Source organism: Corythoichthys intestinalis, chromosome 4, assembly GCF_030265065.1.
Source record: "Corythoichthys intestinalis isolate RoL2023-P3 chromosome 4, ASM3026506v1, whole genome shotgun sequence".
In the NCBI taxonomy this organism is placed as follows: Eukaryota; Metazoa; Chordata; class Actinopteri; order Syngnathiformes; family Syngnathidae; genus Corythoichthys; species Corythoichthys intestinalis.
The window spans coordinates 46,656,193-46,675,999 of NC_080398.1; the positions used below are offsets into that span (position 1 = coordinate 46,656,193).

A 19,807-nucleotide genomic window follows, 5' to 3' on the forward strand; every position below is an offset into this window, starting at 1 on the left:
GTATGTGCCACAGGTAAGTAACAGGTGCTGTGAATTACACAAATTAGAGAAGCATCACATGACTTTTCAAAGGGTGCCAATAGACCCTACTCACGTGACGTCACAGCCACGCCCCCGCGCCATGTTGTCCGTATACTCGTCATGTTAATGCATAAGCGCTTCGTAAATTCCTCCTATTTTGGCGTGTTTTTCTGCTCGTTAACATTAATAATCAAAATGGTGAAGTCGTGTGTGGCGGTCGGTTGCAAAAACAGAGAAGATAGACGGAGAGACTTGAAGTTTTACCGTATTCCGAGAGACCCGGAGAGGAGAGCGAGATTGACTGCTGCAATTCGACGAGAAAACTGGGCTCCAAACGACTACCAGATTATGTAGTAGTCATTTTATATCTGGTAAGATGCATTTAATATATATTTAGAGGGTTTTGGGCTGACAACCACAATTAAGATCATTGCTAGGCTAATCGCCGACAACATACACTCAGACGTTGTGAATGAACTACCTGAAAATATATAATTATAAGGGGATAATAAGACAGTTGTCATACAATTAATTTACAATTTCACTATTGAGGTCAAAAGCCAAAAAATAAATTCAACTAGGGACAATCTGGAGTAGTGCTATCGCACTTCATATTTATTACATATTATATATGTATGTAGTGAGAGTGCTATCGCTAAACCATATAAACATTAAAAGCCCTAGTTCCATTGACAAATGACATGAAATACATTAGACTTGACAGTGGATGTTAGCAAGAACAAAAGATTTTGAATTGATAATTTCGTAACTCACCTTCCCGAGCACAAGATAGATTCCTGCCGAATTTTCGTGTACGAGGACCTGTTTCACCCAACCAGCAACGTAGCATTTATAAGCCTCCAAGCTCTTAAAGTTTTTTTAAACTTTCGTGAGAATAGGCTGATTTTGTGTGGACAAGATAGTTGTTATCAGGGTCAGGCAAAGACGGCGAAGACAGCGGGTCGAAAAACATCAATTTAGGCATCAAATATGGATCTGGCGAATGGATAAACTGAAGCTTTTCCACATAACGCCTTTTATGCAACGCATCCAATGAGTTTACGGCGTCAGATAACACCGGGGCTTCCATGAATTGCTCTATAACTTGCACGACTAATTGAAAACAATGAGAATAGGTCTAAAAAATACGGACAATATGGCGGCCGGATACAGCGACACGTCATTTTGTGACGTAGGTGAGTAGGGTCTATACTTTTGTCCGGCCCATTTTTGGAGTTTAGTGTCAAATGATGATTTTTTCATTCTCTTTTGTGTTTCTTCATTGAAAGCAAAATAAATGAAGCTATTACCACCAAAGAATTTGTAATCGCAATCATTTTCTGGGAGAGATTGAGCATTATCTGACAGAATTGCAGGGGTGCCGATACTTTTGGCCAGCATGTAAATAAATGCGCTACATAAGTAGTCTCCATTTACCATTTAAATATTGGAGGTATTTTGGAAAACTTTTGTTTGTGTATAAAAATTTTTGCAAATAAACTTATCAAGTAAAAAAAAAAAAAATCTATTTTCTATTTTAAAGATCAAACGAGTGACGATACCCGGAAAACACGTGATATTGACGTCAATGCGCTGTTTGGGGCGTGTTTTTGTCTGTGCAGTCAGCGCGTTGTTTTTCCGCACAAACTGGACGGCAGCATCAATTCCAGTCGAAAATGGCCACGCATAATACTGCATACACTCTACTGGAGGAGGAAGTCCCGACCGGGACGTCATTCGTGCCGACGTCGATGGGCACTCCCGGGGGTCTCCCCCCTTTGCCTCCACCGGTCGCATTTGGACCAAATGTACCTGGAGCTTACAGAATGAGCGACCCTGCATCTTCGCCGTATTCCCCACCTCCCTATGGATTTCACGACAACAAACCCGGTAAACAACATTGTAGTTTTACATTCACTCCGAGATACAGTACGTCAATGCATTTGACGTCCCTTTTGATTGCCGACACTTTAGGTGACGCTTACCACAGTGAGGAAGACCCACCACCTTTTGACGATAACCAGGACTTCGGTTATGGATTGGATGATAAAAGCATAAGACGAGCTTTCATTCGGAAGGTAGGGGCCAATGTTCAGAATGACCACGTGAAAAAAATGGCAGCCAACCAAGATAGTGAATCGAAACAATATTGGAGCACTATGCCACCTAATGCAGTGGTTCTCATTCTCAATATTATCTAGTGAAACACAAAAAATATCTGGCTCATTGGTACCTAATAAGGGCCAACATTAACTCATTGGCTGCCACGTGACGGCATTACAGTGGTATGAAAAAGAATCTGAACCTTTTGGAATTTCTCACATTTCTGCATAAAATCATCAAATGTGATCTGATCTTTGTCAAAAGCACACAGATGAAAAAACAGTGTCTGCTTTAACTAAAACCACCCAAACATTTATAGGTTTTCATATTTTAATGAGGATTATATGCAAACAATGACAGAAGAGGGAAAATAAATAAGTAAGTTTTTTTTTTTTTTTTTTTTTGCCGTATTGCTGTAAGGCAAGGCAAATTTATTTTTATATCACAATTCAACACAAGGCAATTCAAAGTGTTTTACATCACATGAAGATCATAAAAATCACATTTAAATCAGTACAACGTAAAAACCAGGACAATCAAAATAGGAAATAAAATAATACAAAAAAATTGCATTTAATCACAAATAGAATAAAAATAAATAAAAATAAAACAAAAACTACTAAATAATAATTGAAATCAGCAATGGAGATAAGCACAAGAAGAATAGAAAGCAAGTAGATTGAGATATATAGACCAGGGGTCATGAATTAAAAATCTTCTGGGTCCGAAATGAAAAAATTACAACAATCTCGGGTCCGGAAATATTTTTAATGCTTCTTTTTTTCCCAAAAATACAAACGTATCCTTACGTGGCCATGCTGATAATTACAACATTCAAAAATGTAAAAAAAAATATATAAAAAATAAATTTATAGTAAGTAATAAATAATATTTAATGATAATTAATTAGTAATAAATAATAAAGCGATCATATTGAGCCCTTAATTCCGCTATTTCTTGAGAACAGATGGCAGAGTTCACAGGGAAACTTTGTGAAGAAGCTGTGTGCTTCGTCTCATAGTGCCTTTTCAAATTGCTGCTTTATACAAGCGCTACCATTGTTCGGCCATTCCCTATTGAAAAAACGTCTACACAACGCTCAGCGCGCTTGCGCAAGCATCCGCACGCATGCGCACATCGGTCAGAAGCGGCGAGTACTCACAATTTTTGTTTTTATTTAGTTTTTTTAGAACCTTTTTGTGATGGTTTGTTCAATTGTATTTGTCAAATAATGACCTCTGGTGGCGGCTTTGGGTGTAGTTGAATTCCTGCCTTTCTTTTCCTATGAAGCAGACGTGTCTAACAATGCTAAAGGACAGCTACGTTCTGGTTCGACCCACATGAGGCTGTAAGTTGTTTCAATGAATGTATGTTGGTGTGTGTATTTGTCGTTAAGCGGGGAGATATTGTTTGTATAGTTATATTTAGCGTTTTACGAGGAGAGAAGGGAGAACACGTTAGCATTTTTAGCATCAAAGCTAGCGGACTTTTGTATACAAATGGTGCAGATTTAATTTACTAAATGTATATATTGATTGAATGGAAGGGACATTTGGCGACTTTGTTTTGTGTGAAATATTTAGTATTGATATGTACGTCATTTTCAACATTTTTGTATGTGTGTTTTCAGTTTTACGAATTCATCAAGAGTGAGGAAGTAAAGACTTCAAAATCCACTTTTGCCTCGTTGTGCTGTCTGTCTAGCTAAACAGGCTCACGTTTAGTGAGGACAGAACAGTAAAAAGCCTCATTATCAACAGTTGGAGCCAGAAGCTGTTACTCCAAGCATAAAGACATAATGTTGAAGCAAGTGGACGCTCAATCGCAAAGTCAGCAGAGAAGCTGCTCACCAAGTAGTCAAGGTGAGTTATGGGAAACAAGGTCTCGTTGCTCCAGATCCTCAAAGCAGTCTACAAGGTCATCAGCAAGCGTTGCAGCCCTCAAAGCGCGAGCCAAAGCTGGGGCTGCACAAGCGCAGTTGGCTTTTGCAGAAGAGGAAGCTGAAGCCATGAAGCAACAGGCTCAAATCCAAGCTCAACTTCATGTACTGAAGGTGAAGAAGGAGGCAGCAGCTGCATCAGCAGAAGCGGACATCCTGGAAGCAGCAATTCAGCAGGAAGAAGCACAACCACTTTGTCATCCATCATCCATCGACTTTGTGGACTCTAAACAAAAGGTTCAAAATTATATCGACAGTCAAGTAATCCAGCCAGTACAACACCCAGTCCCATGCTGGAACCCCTTCCACCAAATTGACAACTCAAGCATTCAACCTCAACCATTACCTCAACAAAATTCCCACACTTTCAACTGCATATCATCACCTATACCTGGCGCTACATCTCCAGCTCCAATTCACCAGTATCAGCCCCTCAGTTCATCTCTTCCCCACCCTCAGCAGAAAACAAATGTAAGTGATGTAGCAAAATATCTGATGAGACGTGAACTTGTAACAGGCACCATGCAGAGATTCGACGATGATCCACAAAATTATCGCAGCTGGAAATCATCTTTTGTGAACATCACTAAAGACCTAGCTCTGTCAGACAAAGAAGAGCTAGATCTTCTACTCAAATGGCTTGGGCCCAAGTCAACTGAACAAGCAAAGAGAATCAGTGCAGCTCAAGTCAATAACACAACTTCTGCGCTCAAAATGGTTTGGCAGCGACTAGAAGAAACGTTTGGTGCACCTGAGGTAATTGAGCATGCCCTCTTTAAGAAAATTGAGGACTTTCCTAGAATTGCGTCTAGAGAAAATACTAAGCTAAGAGAGCTGGGGGATCTCTTAATGGAACTTGAACTTACAAAAGCAGAAGGTCATTCTCCAGGGTTAGCCTTTCTAGACACCGCCAGGGGTGTCAATCCCATTTTGGAGAAGTTGCCATATTCACTACAAGAAAAGTGGATTTCACATGCATCTAAATACAAACTAGATCATGGTGTCATATTTCCACCATTTTCAGTCTGTTCTAGATTTGTGCAAGAGCAAGCACGCATAAGAAATGACCCAAGTTTTTCATTTCTTTCAGCAACTCAGTTCAAGTTTGATAAACAAGTTAAAAGCAGCACTCGCCCAATGATATCCGTGAAAAAGACTGAAATTGCTGTAGACACTGAGTTAAAAGAGGTATGTGAAGAGCCAGACAAACAATGTCCGTTGCATAACAAGCCACACCCCCTCAGAAGATGTCGCACTTTTCTCACCAAGCCTCTTGATGAGAGAAAGGCGTACCTGAAAGAGAAAGGCATATGCTTCAGGTGCTGTGCGTCAACCAAACACCAAGCGAAAGACTGTACTATTAAAGTCACATGCAAAGAATGTCAGAGTGAAAGACACAATACAGCTCTTCATCCAGGTCCTCCTTCAACCGACATCAAACCGTCTTCAGAGGCGCGTCAGCACGGCGGGGAGACCGAGTCAAGTCTACAACCCGTTTCCGCTACCACAATGTGCACCGAGGTATGTGGGGAACAACGTAGTCCTAGATCTTGTGCGAAGATATGTTTAGCTAAAGTTTATCCAGCAGGCCAACGAGAAAAGGCTATAAACTTGTATGCTGTCATGGACGAACAAAGTAACCAATCCCTTGCTCGTTCAGACTTTTTTGACATCTTCAGAGTATACGGAAGCAGAGAGATTTATACTCTGAAGACATGTTCAGGTGTCATGGAAGTGAGCGGGAGGAAAGCCAAAGACTTTATTATTGAGTCAATAGATGGTCGTGTAAAAGTGCCACTTCCTCCTATGCTAGAATGTGACATGATCCCAGAAGATCGTTCTGAGATACCTGCACCAGAAGTCACACAACACCATCCACATTTAAAGGCACTCTCACACAAAATCAGTCCTGTAGATCCAAACGCACAGATCCTCTTGCTGCTCGGTAGAGACATCCTGAGGTTGCACAAAGTGAGAGAGCAATGTAATGGTCCCAGTAATGCACCATTCGCGCAGCGCCTTGACCTAGGCTGGGTCATCGTGGGTGATGTATGTGTAAGTGGAGTGCACAAACCAGTCTCTATTACAGCATACAAAACAAACACCTTGTTCAATGGACGGCCATCATATCTCGATGCCTGCACAAATGTCCTACAAGTCAAAGAAAAAAAGGTAACCAACGTAAAAGATGACATGCACAGCTTCACAGACACTTATCAAGTAAAACGATCAGACAATCTTGGGGATACAATCTTCGTCAAAGGAGAGGATGATGAAATGTTGGCACCGTCACAACAAGATGCAGAATTTCTCAAAATAATGCAAAATGAAATGTACCAGGATGAGACAAACAATTGGGTTGCACCGCTTCCATTTGTTACACCCAGACAGCGTCTACCAAACAACAGACAACAAGCTTTAAAGAGACTTTACACACTCAAACGTAGTCTTGACAAAAAGCCTGAAACAAGAGAGCACTTTGTACAGTTCATGCAAAAAATCTTAAACAACCAGCAAGCAGAAACCGCACCTCCCTTGCAACCTGAGGAAGAGTGCTGGTACCTCCCAATGTTCGGGGTGTACCACCCTCAAAAACCCCATCAAATTCGTGTGGTTTTTGATTCAAGTGCCAAACATGAGGGTGTAGCGTTGAATGATGTCCTCTTAAGCGGCCCAGATCTTAACAATGCGTTACTAGGAGTGCTCATCAGATTCCGTAAGGAGCCTATTGCAGTAACGGCAGATGTGGAACAAATGTTCTACTGCTTCAAAGTGCGAGAAGATCATCGCAATTTCCTGCGATTCCTTTGGCACAAGGACAATGACGTCGCAAAGGAAATTATTGAGTACCGCATGAAAGTGCATGTGTTTGGAAATCGTCCGTCTCCCTCTGTTGCAATCTACGGATTACGCAAAGCTGCTGGGGTAGGAGAAACGGAATATGGCAAAGAAGCATCACAGTTTGTTATCAGAAATTTTTATGTGGACGATGGTCTGGTCTCACTCCCGACAGAACTTGAAGCGATCACGCTCCTGCAAAACACTCAGAAAATGTTGGCTGTGTCAAACTTGCACCTACATAAATTCGCTTCTAATAGCAGCAAAGTCATGGAGGCGTTTCCAACAAGCGACTTGGCAAAAGACATTAAAAGCCTAAACCTAGACAATGACCCGTTGCCTGTTCAGAGAAGTTTAGGCATCAGCTGGAGTCTTGAATCTGACACTTTCACCTTCCACGTGAGCAAAGAGAAAAAACCCTTCACCAAAAGAGGCATACTATCCACTGTCAATAGTTTGTATGACCCCTTGGGGTTTGTTTCGCCTATAACTGTACAGGGAAAAGCACTCATCCGAGAATTCACCTTGGAACCATGCGACTGGGATGACCCCTTGCCTGCAAACAAAGAGAGATTGTGGACTGCATGGAAGGATTCACTTCTCGAGGTAGAGAACATACACATTCCTAGGTCGTATGTACCACAGTCTATGTCCTCAACACAGCACAGAGAACTTTGTGTTTTCAGCGATGCTTCATCTACAGCAATAGCAGCAGTTGCTTACATTCAAGTTAAAAATGACCATGGACAGTATTTCAGTGGATTTGTCATGGGAAAATCCAAACTAGCACCGAGACCAGCGCACACAATCCCACGTTTAGAACTGTGCGCAGCTGTCCTCGCTGTAGAAATGGCTGAGCTCATATGCCAAGAAATCGACATTAAGCTCCATGATGTCAGGTTCTACACTGACAGTAAGATTGTGCTAGGTTACATCTATAACATCTCAAGAAGGTTTTATGTCTATGTATCAAACAGAGTCTCAAGAATCAGAAAGTCATCTGTACCATCGCAGTGGCATCATGTTTCATCGGAAAACAACCCGGCAGACATTGCCACACGTCCAATAGCAGCGCTATTGCTACCACAAACCTACTGGTTCACAGGCCCACCTTTCCTGAACAAAGACCTGTCACAGTTTCCTCCAATGGAAGATAACAACAACTTCAAACTAATCGAACCAGAACAAGATGTCGAGGTTCGACCGGAAGTTAATGTCTGTGCTACCCAAGTGAGCTTCAAACATCTCAGCCCACACCGCTTTGAAAGATTCTCATCGTGGAAACATCTAATAAGAGGCATGGCAAAACTCATTGCAGTCATCAGAAACAAATCCAAAACTGCAGACAAAAAAAGTACAAATCTACAAACTCAAGCAAAACTGTCAGTCATTGCAAGTGTTCAACAAAATGCATTCAAAGAGGAAATGACAAAGCTTAAAAAAGGAGAGCATATCGCAAAAACAAGTCCCTTGTGGAATTTAAACTCATTCATAGACTCAGAAGGACTGTTAAGAGTGGGAGGTCGAACATCTCTTGCCAATCTTCCATATGATGAAAAGCACCCACTGATACTCCCTAAAAGGCATCATGTGTCAACTTTGCTTGTGAGATATTACCACCAAGATGTCGCTCATCAAGGTCGTCACCTCACCGAGGGAGCACTTCGATCTGCAGGTGTCTGGATAATTGGCGCAAGAAAACTTGTCTCAAGTGTCATTTATCAATGTGTCACATGTCGCAAACTTAGGGGTAAGCCTGCTGAACAGAAAATGGCCAACTTGCCCGAAGACCGTCTTACAATGGAGCCTCCTTTCACAAGGGTAGGTCTAGATGTTTTTGGGCCCTGGACTGTTGTCACCCGCAAAACAAGAGGCGGTAGCGCTGACAGCAAACGTTGGGCAGTTTTGTTCAGCTGTCTGGGCACCCGCGCAGTTCACATAGAAGTCATAGAATCTATGTCTACATCAAGTTTTATTAATGCATTACGAGGGTTTTTCGCAGTCAGGGGTCCTGCCAAAGTTTTGAGGTCAGACCGTGGCACTAACTTTATAGGTGCTTGTAAAGAGTTGAAAATAAGCACCGATGACTCTGAGATTCAAGATTACTTGAGCAAAGAAGGCTGCACATGGACTTTCAACACACCTTATTCATCGCATATGGGAGGCTCATGGGAAAGAATGATAGGCATCGCCCGTCGCATTCTTGATGCCATGCTATTGCAAGCAGGTCCTACTCGCCTCACACACGAAGTTCTGACAACGCTCATGTCAGAAGTTATGGCTATCATGAATTGCCGACCATTAGTTCCCATCACCACGGATTCAGAGACACCAACAGTTTTGACGCCATCCATGCTCCTAACCCAAAAGAAAGGTGCTGCTCCTGCTCCAGAAGGTACGTTCGACATCAAGGACATGTACAAAAAGCAATGGAAGCATGTTCAAAGTCTTGCAGATGCCTTTTGGAAACGCTGGAGACAAGAATATCTGACAGCTCTTCAAGTAAGAAAGAAATGGACTCAGGACAAGGACAATATCTCAGAAGGAGATGTCGTCTTAGTTAAAGATGAACTACTGAAACGCAACGAATGGCCCATCGGACTCATTACAAAGTGCATCCCAAGCGAAGACAAAAGAATCCGAAAAGTGGAAGTACGAGTTGTCAAGCAAGGGACTCCGCGTGTCTATTTGCGACCGATAAACCAACTGATTTTGTTACTCCCTCGTCATAGTGAAACAAAAAAGACTGATTAAGTTTATACATTTAGTGGTATAAAGTATTTATACCAGACGGGGAGTGTGATGGTTTGTTCAATTGTATTTGTCAAATAATGACCTCTGGTGGCGGCTTTGGGTGTAGTTGAATTCCTGCCTTTCTTTTCCTATGAAGCAGACGTGTCTAACAATGCTAAAGGACAGCTACGTTCTGGTTCGACCCACATGAGGCTGTAAGTTGTTTCAATGAATGTATGTTGGTGTGTGTATTTGTCGTTAAGCGGGGAGATATTGTTTGTATAGTTATATTTAGCGTTTTACGAGGAGAGAAGGGAGAACACGTTAGCATTTTTAGCATCAAAGCTAGCGGACTTTTGTATACAAATGGTGCAGATTTAATTTACTAAATGTATATATTGATTGAATGGAAGGGACATTTGGCGACTTTGTTTTGTGTGAAATATTTAGTATTGATATGTACGTCATTTTCAACATTTTTGTATGTGTGTTTTCAGTTTTACGAATTCATCAAGAGTGAGGAAGTAAAGACTTCAAAATCCACTTTTGCCTCGTTGTGCTGTCTGTCTAGCTAAACAGGCTCACGTTTAGTGAGGACAGAACACTTTTCATTGCCTCAAAAATACTTTTTGCATGTATTACCCTCTCATACTTTTAACCATTGTGGTTTTTTGTGTTAGCTTTGAAGCAGTTGACCACATTAGTCACGTAGCGTATTTAAACCGTCCTTATTTGGTATAACTGCATTTACTTATTTTCTGATGGTATTTTTAGTACGTTCTGCCTGTATGCATCCAAACAAAACAAGTTTAGCACGCACGGTAGTACTTTGGGTGTCAAATTCGACTAATGTAGCACGTTTCGCCGATGTAGCAGATTTTGGCAGAACACCGTCTTTTAACAGATGAGGCATAGTGGTCCTGTGCTGCCGCCAGGTAAAATGAACAAAAATGTGTTGGTCTACTCCTCCTTAAACACTCCGTTTTCTGCATCAATCTTGCGTAGTTTTGAGCACGGCATTTGCTGTACCTTTTCGCCTCTTCCTCCAACTTCATTCGGCTCAGTTTTTGGCTGTCACTCCGCGGAGTCTGGAAAGCGAGTGTGAGACATGCTGTTCTAAAAATAACTTTCAAATGCTTCACTCCCATTGGCTGGCTCACGCGTGTCACCGCTAAGGTTTTTGTTTGTTGCCCACCTCCGCTCTGCAAACCCGCAGAAAAAAATGATTTTTGTTGTTGCAACATGTATTAGTCCGGACAACTTGAGATCCGGTCCAGACGGCTTGGAGGTCCGGAACCGGACCGAGGTCCGCGGTTCTATGACCTCTGATAAAGACAGTTATTGATATGCAGTGCTAAACAGAAGCGTTTTTAGCCCTGATTTAAAGGAGCTAACAGTTTGAGCATACTTCAGACGTTCAGGTAACTTGTTCCAGAGGTGAGGAGGAGACCGTGCAGGAGACCGGTTGCAGACGACCTTAGGGGTCTAGATGTCTCATAGGAATCTAACAATCTAACCAAGGTCATTAAGTGTTTTGTAGATGAGCAGTAGTATTTTATAGTCTATCCTTTGACTTACTGGAAGCCAGTGTAATGTGGTCCATCGTCCATGTATTTGTGAGGACTCTGGCTGCAGCATTCTCTACTAGCTGCAGCTTCCTGACTGATTTTTTATCAAGACCCGTAAATATCCCGTTGCAATAGTCCAATCTGCTGAAGAATAAAGTGTACTTGCACATCCACTCAGTGGGTGGCAGTGGCGCTCTCATTTTCAGAGTGCGTGCAGTATTTTTTTACCTAGGCAAGACCACACAGAAAACGGATATGAAGAGCTGTGCGCCGTTTTCAAAAGCCGTTTGCCGGCCGGACTCACACAGCAACCCACTGTTTACTCCAGTTCTCACGTGTCCGCCCGAGAAGTGCCATTTTCGGCTAGGGATCGTCAAGATGACTGCCCTCACCTACGGTTCTCCCTTGGCCGCCGAGAATGCGTTTTTTTTTCGGGCCGTTTGCCTTTTGGTTTTGACTTTTAATACAGTGGGAGATGAGGAAAGACCACTGTTTACTGTGTCTAAAAATGATTATAGCGGACAGCCGGAAGCCAAATCAATTTAGACGCCACTTAAAGACATTAGACCTCAATCTCATTGATAAGCCGCTTGATTGTTTTTCAGCGAAAACGTGCCGAATTTTGCCAACAATCGTCCCGCTTTGTCAGTGTTATATCAGTAAACCACTGAGCACTGTTAGCATGCTCAGTGAAAATAACCCCACACCATTGCAAAGGAAGTGAAACTGTGAGCAGCGAAAATAAAAACTGTCCTTCTGTCCAAAGACACTTTTTTTTTTTTTCTTCTATTCAGTTTTGTTTTTTCAGCCAAATATTTTGGCATATTGTCCTCATTAGTTAATGTTTTTAATCAATTTGAATTTGTTAGTATTTACTTATTTTGTTACATTTTATCTTTCAGTATCAAATGGTCAAAAATGTACCTTGAGTGTATTTTTACAGTTTGGATGTGACTTTTTTTTTTTTTAATTCAGGCAAATTGATGCGTGTTAAGTCTTCTGTTACAAACAAAACAATGTTAATAAAGTTATACTTTATTATAAGGATCTATGTTACTTTTTTTCTTTAATAGAAAAAAAGGACACAATGTTTGGCAGAGGCGTACTTATAGTAATATTATAGACAAATGATACTATTGGTGGCAGAGAGTTTGGGGGGGGGGGGGGTGAAACATTTACGTCTTCCTGGGGGGGGGGGGCTAACAGAAAATAATTGAGAAGCACTGGCCTAAGGAGGCTTAGAGCAATTGAAACCAATTTTTACCAAACATTTTAAGTCAGGTGTGGGACCAATCACTGATGAGTGGTTTAAAGCTGCCCTGCCCACTATAAAACACACACCTGGTAAGAATTGCCTTGATGAGAAGCGTTGTCCGATGTGCATCATGGCTTGGTCAAAAGAGCTGTCTGAAGACCTGCGATCAAGGATTGTTGATTTGTAAAAAGCTGGGAAAGAATACTGGGATACCTCCCAGTTCAAATAGATTGGTCTAGTGATAAACTCATTCCAATTCACAGCAGAAGCTTGTTTTTTTTGTAGAATATTCTAGAATGATTCCTGACCAATGTATCAAAAATCGTTGTATTGCTATATCGTCAGATCGTCGTTATCATGAGCTTTGTATCGCAAATCGTATTGTATCGTGAGGTACCAAGAGGTTCCCACTCCTAGTCGCCATACAGACCAAATTCAAAGTTTGTCCCAAGCTGTTCTCACGTCTATTTTGATGGCGAAAATTGAACTTTTTTTTCACGGAAGTGGACAGGAAATTACTGTTTTGGAGCCAGCCCCCAGTGGCTATCTCTGGAACTGCAGGGTTTTTCTAGTTTTAACAAATTTAATTTGTACCTAAATAAATGTTCATACTTAAATATATATACAAATTAGGGGTGTCAAACGATTAAAATTTTTAATCGAGTTAATCACCGCTTAAAAATTAATTAATCGTAATTAATCGCAATTCAAACCATCTATAAAATATGCCATATTTTTCTTCAAATTATTGTTGGAATGGAACGATAAGACACAAGACGGATATATACATTCAACATACTGTACATAAGTACTGTATTTGTTTATTATAACAATAAATCAACAGGACATTATTAACATTCTGTTAAAGCGATTCATGGATAGAAAGACTTGTAATTCTTAAAAGATAAATGTTAGTACAAGTTATAGAAGTTTTATATTAAAACCCCTCTTAATGTTTTTGTTTTAATAAAGTTTGTAAAATATTCAATCAAAAAATTAACTAGTAGCTCGCCATTGTTGATGTCAATAATAACTATGGTGCTGAAACCCATAAAATCAGTCGCACCCAAGCGCCAGCAGAGGGCGCCAAAACACCAAAAAACACAAGTGACAAGGAAATGACACTCTGCTTTCATTTTAATCTGTTTGAGTGGGGCATTTGCGTTAAATGCGTCAAATATTTTAACGTGATTAATTTTAAAAATTAATTAACGCCCGTTAACGTAATAATTTTGACAGTCCTAATATAAATATATTACATTTTATTGATATCAACTTTACATGTTTCTTTCACCCTGAAGGTTTTCTTGGTGCTCACTGCTCAGCTGGTGGTGACGTTCTCCTTCGTAATGGTTTTCACCTTTGTGGAAGGAATCAAGGCGTTCGCGAAGGAGAACATCTGGCCCTATATTTTGTCCTACGTTACATTCTTTGTTTGCATGTGCGCAATCAGCTGCTCTGGAAACCTCCGTAGGAAACATCCATGGAACCTGGTTGCATTAGTAAGCCAGTTTTTATTTTCCTGTTTTGCAAAAGGTATGTTTGCATTAAACAAACCTTTAGTAATCACCACAAGAACACATTACCATTTAAGTTATTATTATTAGTAAGTTATGAGGACTTGACTGAGGCCGTATGGTCTGTTTTAACTAACAACTGTATTTTTCTTTTGTCAGTCCATCCTGACTCTCAGTATGTCATATATGGTTGGAATGATTGCCAGCTTCCATGAAACTGACATAGTGCTCATGGCATTGGGAATCACAGCTGTGGTTTGCTTTACAGTGGTCGTCTTCTCTCTCCAGGTTGCAATCTGCTTCCTACATGCAATATTAGTACAGCAGTACCTCGAGATACGAACGTGTCGGTACACGAAAAAAATGAATTTTACCAAAAGTTTTTCGAAACTTTTTTTCCGCTTCATAATATTATGAAAAAGTATTTATATGAAAGATAATACATATTGTAATAGATCATTCCTGATCACAGCAATGATATACTGTAACTACTATGTTGTCTATCTTATTATTCTAATAAGCAGACAAGTTACACTTAAGCGCCACTAGGGGGCGATAAAGCATTGCAAATAAAGACTACAAATCAGAGGACATGACAGCAAATTTAATGTATTTTTATTAGAGCTTGGAAAGAATTAGGCAATTTACATGTAAAACACAATTTATTTTACGAAAAACCATGATGCGAAACTCACTCCGCAACCAATTAATTTTGTATCTTGAGGTACCACTGTAGTTTAAAGACCAGTGTAACATAACTAACATCATGCTTATCATCCTTCCACAGACCAAGTATGACTTCACTTCCTGTTATGGCGTGATGTTCGTATGCTTGGTTGTTCTCGTCCTCTTCAGCTTCCTGTGCATCATATTACAGAACGGAATCCTGAACATTTTTTATGCTGGACTGGCAGCCTTGCTATTCACCTGTGTAAGTCCACATACACAAATCCACTTTCAAATCACTGATGGGTGGTATGTTATACCAAGGCTAAAAATAAAAATACACACAAATATGGTAGAATAGATCATATCTCTGTCATTAATTTGTGGTTTCATTGTGCGTAAGAAATATTTGTCCACAGCGAAAGGGGGAGGGGGGCAATAGTACAATGATATTAACCCCTTCCGACCCGAGCATGCTGCTGAAGGACATCACACGTTCACGTCTCTAAATTTTTATTTTATTTATTTTATTTCATCTTTATTTTATCAGGCAGTCTCATTGAGATTAATATCTATTTTACAAGAGAGCCCTGAGCACAAAAAACATTCACAAATATCAAACAACACAAAATACACTAACGGAAACAGTTACAATGATCAGTAAAAACATCAGACAAAAGAGATTTAAAATCACCAAGATGAATGATTGACTGTAGTTTAAGAGTAGATTGCAATTCGTTCCATTTAAGAGGAGCATAGTAGCTAAAGCCAGTTCTGCCAACATTAGTGCGTGTGAGTGGGATGTTTAGGGTTAAGTAGTTGGATGATCGTGTTTTGTAGTTACTGGATTTGAATGACAGGAGAGATGTGAGGTAGTTAGGAAGTTTGCACAGTAAAGCCTTATAGATGAATAACATGATGTGGATATTTCTTCTTGACTGTAGTAAGGACCAACCGTTTTGATACAGGGTACAATGATGAGTGCAGAAATTGTCATTGGTGATGAAACTGTTAGGATGTGCGTGAGCAGGAAGGGATCCCAATGCAGACAACTTCAAGCGAGCAGTATTTTATTAGCGATCGCGAGAGCGTGGCGGATGGAAGTTTGCTTGGCTCGGGGTAGTTGAGCTAACGAGGAAGCTCGGAAGGGAGGCAGGCGTGGAATCCGACGAGGGGCGCGCAGAAAACAGGACCTGGGACGAAAGCAAGGTAGTCGTGAGCCAGTGAGCAAAGATATCATGTAAGGAATGCGAGATACAACTGACGTGCGTAACAGACGAGTTGATCGGGCGACGTGGTGGTGCGACCGCTGAGTTTTTAAGCTGGCTGATGATGAGTCACAGCTGGCCGCTCCACCCATCTGACAATTGACCTGTAATCAAGCAAACCCCCCCTCACCTGAGGCAGGGCTCAGGAAGGAGGGGCAGAGGCCCTAACAGAAATGTAGTGCACTGTGATAAACCGGGTTTAACTGTTGAAGAGTTGATGGAGCTGCATGACAGTACAAGATGTCCCTATAATCAAGAACAGAAACAAAAGAAGATAATACAATGTTTTTTTTGGTTAGAAGTTGACAGACAGCCTTTGATTCTATACAAGAAGCTAAGTTTGAATTTAAGTTACGGATTAGGTGATGAATATGAGTTTTGAATGATAAATTACTGTCAATCCAAATTCCTAATTGTATGAATCAGTGAGAGTAATTTGGTACCTTTTAGGGATTTGATTCCTGGTAAGTCATTGTCAGTAATGGTGGAAGTGGAGAAAACCATGTATTTAGTTTTTTCAGCATATAAAACTAATCTGTGATTATGAAGAGATATTTGTAAACAATCAAAAAAAGCAGTCTGTAATTGAGTCAAAGCAAGAGCTGGGGAAGAACCGGGCACATATAGAATACAATCATCAGCAAAAAAGTGGACATTACAATGTTGATTAGGAATAAAAATATTATTAATGTATAACGTAAAAAGGAGTGGTCCAAGGACAGACCCCTGCGGCACCCCATTTTTATTAGTAGGTGGACTTGATTGAACACCATCAGCAGCAACAGTTTGTATTCTGTCTGTAAGGTAGGACTTAAACCAGTTGAGGGCATTAACATCCAAGCCTATGGCCTGCAATTTACGAAGTAGAATTTCATTTATCAACAGTATCGAATGCTTTTGAAAGATCAGTGAAAAGAGCAGCACAGTCAAATCAATAATCAAAAAACAAAATAATAATAATAATCAAATAATAATTTTTTAAAAATCAAAAATCAATTAATACATTGAATTTAGTTGCTATTGTCATTTCTGGGAGATGATTGGATGAAACTTTACCCATTGAAATCAATCAATGAGGTTTACCACACCCTCTTTGCTATTTTTGGCTCTTTGAAAACTTCAAAAAGGCAAACGTAAGTGCTCATTTCTTATCAAAAACAATGCCAAATCATTAACATTAAAATATAACTTTGAGTAGAGAAAAAAGTAATAAAAACATTTTTTTTTTTTTTGCCAGCAGAAAAAAATCCAGGTCTGAAGGGGATAAGAGGAAAAAAACGGTTAATATTGAGAATACAATTTTGTAGGAAATAATTTATGGAATATTAAATTCTTAGTAAAAAAAAATATATATATATATTTATAAAACTGTAAAAATTAAAAAACAATTTTGACAGAACAAAATCAGACATTTTTTCATGAATGATTTCAATTAATACAACCCCTAGCAAAAAGTATGGAATCACCAGTCTCAGGCGAGCACTCACTCAGACATTTTATCATGTAGAACAAACTCGGATAAAAAAAACTTGGAAAATAATGAATTAGTTCAAAAGTGCAACTCTTTAGCATTCAGAAACACTAAAAGAAATGAATAAAAAACATTGTGGCGGTCAGTAAATGGTAATGTAATAGAGCAAGTGCAGGGAAATATGTATGGAATCACTCCATTCTGAGGAAAAAAATATGGAATCATGAGAAACAAACAAAGAAATAACAATAAAAACACATCTCTAGTATTTAGTAGCACCACCTCTGGCTTTTATGACAGCTTGCTGTCTCTGAGGCTGTCGTTTGACAGCCCTAAAATACTGCGATCGCTTCCACAGACATCCAAGCGGTCCATTTCATTCAGGAGCATAAAACACCGCAAGTATTATGAAATAAACATGCTTTTTCGTGTCACAGGCACTTTAAATCTAAGTAGTTAAAACATTTAGTAATTTTTACACAGACAACCCGTACGTCATAGTACAGCCATCATAGGTTGGTGCAATTAAAGATACATGTTTTGTTTACAGTTCTTGGCAGTGGATACCCAGCTGCTGCTTGCCAACAAGGAACTGTCCCTGCATCCAGAAGAATACATCTTTGCTGCACTTAACCTGTACATGGACATCATCAACATCTTTATCTACATTCTTTCTTTGGTGGGAAGAGCAAGAGGGAGCTAAGCCCAAGAAAGTGACAGAAAATCATATCGGAAGACTGTTTTTGATGATTCCGTTCATGGAAGCAAGTTGTACCCTGATTTGTTTAGTTGTTGTCACTGATCAAAGTACTCTAGTACGTTATCTTTTCTTGACCTAGCCTTTTATAGAACAAATGTTATCCAGTGCTTATATAACTATGAATAAATTAATGTAGATTGGTTGTTTGTAATTTTGTGCCTAATTAAACCTTTATTAAGTATGCCACATTTTACCCCCCACCCCTCCCCCAAAATTTCATCCATTTAGCCGCTATTATTTCCAAGGTTTTCATATGTGTACTCTTAAAACCATTTTAATCATGAACCTGGAAGATGATGCTTAATATAAGTAACCGCTTTTCAAAAACAAAAGTTTAAACTTCAGTTCAAGTAAATCAAAGCTAAGGTGTTTTGTTAGTGTAACGAGTCCATTGCAGACCCATTAGTCGTTTTATATCTTCTAATTTCCCCTCCAAAACAGATGGATTTCAAACAGATTGTAATACTGGTCGGCGGGTGAAATACAGTTATTCTAACCCACTAATCGAGGTTTCCTGGGAAAAAAGCCTTGTTTAAATTATAGGGCAGTTTAGATTTCAGATCGTACTTTGACCACAACTCACCTCTTATCACATTTGGCCACCCTTCTTTTGTCTAGTGTAAAATGAAGCCCTGTTGCGTCTTGCAGCCTTAATTCCGCACTATAGGGAAAAGTTCAAATTTTGCTGAAACGGGATTTTGTGTGTTTTATCGAGGAAGTATTAACTCATGCCACTGACGGCAGCAGATATTCAATCGTTTTCAACGGGGTCACCTCAATGAGTGAAGTTATGCTAAAGTGCTGTAGCCTATAGACGTGCCGATTACTGGTTTCAAGGTATACCGTTGTATGAAAACGTCACAGTTTCAAAACCGCAAAAAAATTCTGTCATACAGTCCCTACTGTATTAGCTATTTTTTTATGTCCCAAAAATGCAGGGAGAAATCCCTCGCTTGCAGCTGCATGGCTCAACCCTCCCCCACTGGTCGTTGCTCAGTGTCAGTGAGTCAGCTGTGCTACACGATGGCTGGCGGAGGTGAAACTCTTAAACTTTTTCCCTCATCGAAGAAAACGAAATCGCTGGTGTGGTAATACTTCGGCTCCAGAAAAGTTACAGACGGCCGCAGCTTAACCCTTAGATGCATAAGTGGGTCAAAAATGACCCGGTGAGGTTGTTTTCTTGAAATATCTTCGGATTGAAAAATTGTTATCAATTCATATTCCAGGTATTCCTCAAAAAACATGTTTTTGATATAATGGCATTCAAATTTTTGATGAACTTTTTGGACATTGGAAGAAATTGTCATTTTTGTATTACTACCCTAAGCTTCCACAAGTGGGTCAAAAATGACCCACATGCATTTTCTATGGAATCCAATGGGAATCTTTCATTCTTATTAACTTTGGCTGTCAGGAATAAATTTACCGTGGACCGCACAGACTAGGTATGTAAAAAGTGACATCCCTTAAGATTATTTTACACAGCAAGAGCTGATATGTATACTGTAAGTATTATGTCCATATAGTATTTTGTGTGTGTGTCTTTCATGACTCTTTTTCTTATTATTTATCAACAAATTAACCTACTTCGTAACTAGCTAGCTAACTAAGGCTAGGTTCTTACCGCAGGTCCTAATTCACAATTCCGATTTTTTTCTGCTTTTTTTG

At 39.9% G+C, this 19,807-nt stretch overlaps 2 protein-coding genes across 4 annotated transcripts; both read left to right on the forward strand.

The window, feature by feature from the left end:
* The first annotated feature begins 1,607 nt into the window (after positions 1 to 1,607).
* On the forward strand, positions 1,608 to 18,290 carry grinab (glutamate receptor, ionotropic, N-methyl D-aspartate-associated protein 1b (glutamate binding)). 2 transcript variants are annotated; one of them, XM_057834963.1, is made up of 6 exons: positions 1,610 to 1,911; positions 1,996 to 2,099; positions 13,759 to 13,959; positions 14,134 to 14,262; positions 14,762 to 14,905; positions 17,930 to 18,290. In XM_057834963.1, the coding sequence occupies exons 1-6, from the start codon at positions 1,698 to 1,700 to the stop codon at positions 18,080 to 18,082; spliced, it is 945 nt and encodes a 314-aa protein (XP_057690946.1). In that variant the 5' UTR covers positions 1,610 to 1,697; the 3' UTR covers positions 18,083 to 18,290. The 2 variants fall into 2 exon arrangements, with proteins under 2 accessions (XP_057690945.1, XP_057690946.1); XM_057834962.1 differs by having other exon boundaries at positions 1,608 to 2,099.
* On the forward strand, positions 2,110 to 12,337 carry LOC130915153 (uncharacterized). Of its 2 annotated transcripts, none has more exons than XR_009063056.1 (2): positions 2,110 to 9,849; positions 10,132 to 12,337. XR_009063056.1 is itself a non-coding variant. In XM_057834961.1 (2 exons), the coding sequence occupies exon 2, from the start codon at positions 3,923 to 3,925 to the stop codon at positions 9,653 to 9,655; it is 5,733 nt and encodes a 1,910-aa protein (XP_057690944.1). In that variant the 5' UTR covers positions 2,110 to 3,472; positions 3,755 to 3,922; the 3' UTR covers positions 9,656 to 10,125. The 2 variants fall into 2 exon arrangements, 1 of the variants encoding a protein (XP_057690944.1); XM_057834961.1 differs by lacking the exon at positions 10,132 to 12,337 and having other exon boundaries at positions 2,110 to 3,472; positions 3,755 to 10,125.
* Positions 18,291 to 19,807: the final 1,517 nt, after the last annotated feature.

Bases quoted from the DNA above. Each gene is read 5' to 3' on its own strand.
- grinab (XM_057834962.1), top strand. From the start codon at position 1,698: ATGGCCACGCATAATACTGCATACACTCTACTGGAGGAGGAAGTCCCG. The intron at 14,263-14,761 runs GTTGCAATCTGC...ATCCTTCCACAG, and splicing joins TGGTCGTCTTCTCTCTCCAG to ACCAAGTATGACTTCACTTC. The intron at 14,906-17,929 runs GTAAGTCCACAT...TTTTGTTTACAG, and splicing joins CAGCCTTGCTATTCACCTGT to TTCTTGGCAGTGGATACCCA.
- LOC130915153 (XM_057834961.1), top strand. From the start codon at position 3,923: ATGTTGAAGCAAGTGGACGCTCAATCGCAAAGTCAGCAGAGAAGCTGC.